This window comes from Nanorana parkeri, unplaced genomic scaffold (genome assembly GCF_000935625.1).
Source record: "Nanorana parkeri isolate BGI_ZX_2015 unplaced genomic scaffold, ASM93562v1 scaffold402, whole genome shotgun sequence".
Classification (NCBI taxonomy): Eukaryota; Metazoa; Chordata; class Amphibia; order Anura; family Dicroglossidae; genus Nanorana; species Nanorana parkeri.
The window spans coordinates 90,268-93,850 of NW_017306670.1; the positions used below are offsets into that span (position 1 = coordinate 90,268).

At 44.7% G+C, this 3,583-nt stretch overlaps 1 protein-coding gene across 1 annotated transcript in view; it reads left to right on the forward strand.

The window, feature by feature from the left end:
• Positions 1-3,583, forward strand: part of CEP170 (centrosomal protein 170) — a 64,075-nt gene that overhangs the window by 11,590 nt on the left and 48,902 nt on the right. The window contains exon 4 of the mRNA XM_018559545.1: positions 1,642-1,720. Coding sequence (XP_018415047.1) covers positions 1,642-1,720 — 79 coding nt within the window. The remainder of the gene's footprint in view (positions 1-1,641; positions 1,721-3,583) is intronic.

The window sequence follows — 3,583 nt, forward strand, 5'->3', positions numbered from 1 at the left end:
TGGTCGGGTCTTTTCTGCCCGTGCGTGCCCGCTAGGGGGCGCACGCGAGCAGAAAAAAAATGCCGTCTGGCGACGGCAACCCGCCAATGCAGCAGTGCCGTCCGTCCGTTTTTCTACTACGGGCGGACGGCAAGAGGTTAAAGCCCTTTCTAGTTTTATTTATTTTTTCCTAGGAATTGAAGGGACATGTTCACAACAGGGGGCACATATAACAATGAAAACCTAACAGAGATCCTTAACCTTTACCTGCTCTGTGAAAAATATGTTTTGACTGAAGTTCCTACCTTCTGAGTGACTTTATACACTAAATATACTGAAACACCCCATCCAAACCAATAACTGTTGGGTGGGAAGGTGGGGGGTAGGCTCTATATACTGACAAGATCTGAAATGAGCCTTGGCCATACTAGATTTATGTACCAAAATCAGAATCAAATGTCGGAACATTTGATGAACCCATCAAGAACTTGATGTATGTTGTTCGAAATTTCATTTGATTTTAACAATCGATTTTGGCATTTTTCCATTCTGCTCTATTTGTTTACCCCCCCATCACTACACTCGAAAACAATCCTCAATTTAAACTCATTAAAGGAGAACTATGGGGTTAAGGCTTTTCCCCATAGTTATCCTTAGGGTAACGGGAGGACACAAACTAGCGTCCTCCCGTCACCCTAGGCTCACTATACCACGAGCTGTAGCTTGCGGTATACTGAGACGCCGCAGTATACCGCAAGCTGCTGCTCGCGGTATACTAAGACGCCGCAGCTGAAGAGGATCCGACAATTATGTCTGGATCCGCCCAGCTGCGTGACTGACAGCTGGTTCTGCCTACCTAGAGGAAGAGCCATCTGTACTCGCCCCCTCCCCCGTCCGTTCCGCCAGTCAGCGCTGGCGGAGCGGGGAGGGGGAATCCAGCCCCTCCCCTGTCATGGCAGAGAGCCGTGACAGGATCGAGAGGTGAGCGAACACCGGTATGTGTTCGCTCACCTCCCGATCTACTGAGCCGACCTGTCACAGGTCGGCTAGAACTATGAGGTGAGTGAAAAGCACTCCCCTCATAGTTTTCCTTTTAACTATTAGAAAATCTAAGGAATTTTCCAAAAATTTGTTTTTATTAATGAAATTGTACTGGTGTATGGCCAGCTTTAGGGCTAGTTCACACCAGCCTGGTTCGCATTCTGGCCGGCTCACTTTGTTTTGGGGCGCGAGTGGGCGTGGCGGTGCATTGAACTCAACGGCACCACAGCCCTCTGGCTGCAATGCGATCGGCCGCACAGGAAGGCGTGGCACATCAGTGCCTGCGTTCCGGTTCAGTCAGAAAAATAGTGCATGCACTATTTTTGGCTACACCTTATTGGAACGCAGGCACTGATGTGTCACGCATTCCCTTGCAGACCGAGGGCGTGACTGCAGTGCCATTGAGTTCAATGCTCCGCCACGCCCCCTCCCGTCCTAAAACAAAGTGAGCCGGCTGGAATGCGATCGGGTGCGTTCCAGCCAGAATCGGGCCAGAACGCACTGAGGCTGGTGTGAACTAGCCTTTAGTCCTTTTTTTTTCCCCCCCCTGAACAGTCTTAGCATTATATGTTTACTGTTTATCTTGGCATTTTCTAATTATTATGTTTATTTTGTTTGCAGACATTTGTAAATGATGTCAGGATTCCTGAACAAACCTATATTACCCTGAAGCTTGAAGATAAATTAAGATTTGGCTATGATATCCTTTAATATGTAGTATTTGAAAAATATATTCATTTAGATAAGGTAAAAACAGTCACATTATACTGCATCCAGTTACAGAAAGAAAGGTCAGAGGAGGTAAACCATCAGTTCTGTTTAATAGACTACTTTAAGGGGCAGTTTTATAAACCGCATGCACAGCTCCTCGCTGTGCGAATGAGATTTGCAGTACTGTACAGCCACTAGATGGAGCTAAGGAGTATAATAAATTCCTATGCTCTTTGGCTCCGACTAGTGGACATACAGTGCTGCGCATCTTGTTTGCACAGTGAAGAGCTGCATGAACAGTTTATAAATCTGCCACTAAGTCTGTGAAACACCATCTACTCCTATATAAATGTTTCAGCACTATCTGCATAGCTTTATAACCCCCCCCCCCAGCTGTTGTGGAACTACAAGTCCCCTGAGGCATTTCAAGACTCTGACAGCCACAGGCATGATGGTATTTGTAGTTATAGCTCAGCTGGAGGGCCAGAGTTGTCCATCCCGGCTTTGGAGGAAAAGTGTTACTGTATAGCAGTGAGTAAAATTAAATAAATGACTATACACTACAATTGCCTTTATTGACCATAAATCAGTCACAATTGTCTGTTGTCAAACCCAGCTAAGCGTCCCATTTCACCGTTGATGTCTACGCCTATGATTCAGGAGTGTAGGAGTGTTTAGACATTAATGACGTGTGACACAATGTTAACACTCAGACTCAAAAATAAATAATGCATGTACAGAACTTTGTGCCATGGTAACGAATGGGTTGATCTGCCGGTTGAAGGTCAACAATAAGCACGGGTAATCTAAGGAGCGTTGTGAGGATCCTTTTCTTAGTACACACCAACAAGACCAAGTCAGTGTCAGCAATAACTCCACATAATTATTACTACACCCATTTAGCCAGTGCGAGCCACCCTCACAAAAACTGTTTAGCGACTTGTTTACTTCCACAAGCATATAAAACCTTTAACAGACATCAAAGATCCACAAAGAAAAGCTATATCAAAGGTAAGTAGCAGCTCAGTCCATGGCCAGTACCCTTCATCGTCAGTCCTGTTGGAATACTTGTGAAAACTCTGCACTGAGAACTTCTCAATCTGGCTCACTCAGTGTCACTGTGGCGCTGGAGGTTGGGGACATTTCCGTTCCTAGAGAATAGGGAAGACGGGCTCAAGCCTTCACTTATTCCATCCAAAATGGACAAACTTTTTCAACGTAGTTGCTTATTAAAGGTCTAATTGTTTTTTTCATACAAAGGAAAGGTCCCATATATATAATGCAGAGATAATGTATTGGCTATTATTTCAGACACATACTGTAGTTGCTTTTGGAAAACAAGACAAAAAAAAGTGCAGATCTGTCAAAAATTGGCCCGCAAGTAAGTCTGTGGTAATCTTAAGCGCCTGGCTAAAGGTCTGCCTACATCCGAAAACAAGAATATTCTATATTACAGGGTATCTGTCCTTAGATGTGGTAGCTGCAGAACCCTTTCAGCAAGTACAGAAAATACCTGATGATTTCATATCAGTCTCCAGCAGTTCCCTATACAGCAGCACTGGAGGAGGGAGGGGTAGGGCTGGGAGCCAATCAGGTGTGCTGCATGCAATATGCCGATAGGGGGGAGAGAGTTGGGAGACAATGTCATCAGTCCGCTGCTGCTCTTTCACTGTCCAGTCAACAGACTGGGGTGAAGAGAGAACAGCACTGTATTCCATAACTGTAAGTGGTGTCATCTACCTCACTATGCTGTCTCGCATACACTGGAAAGACAGAAATATAAATCATCTGGCAAGTAAATCTGTGTATATATATATATATATATATATATATATATATATACACTGATATA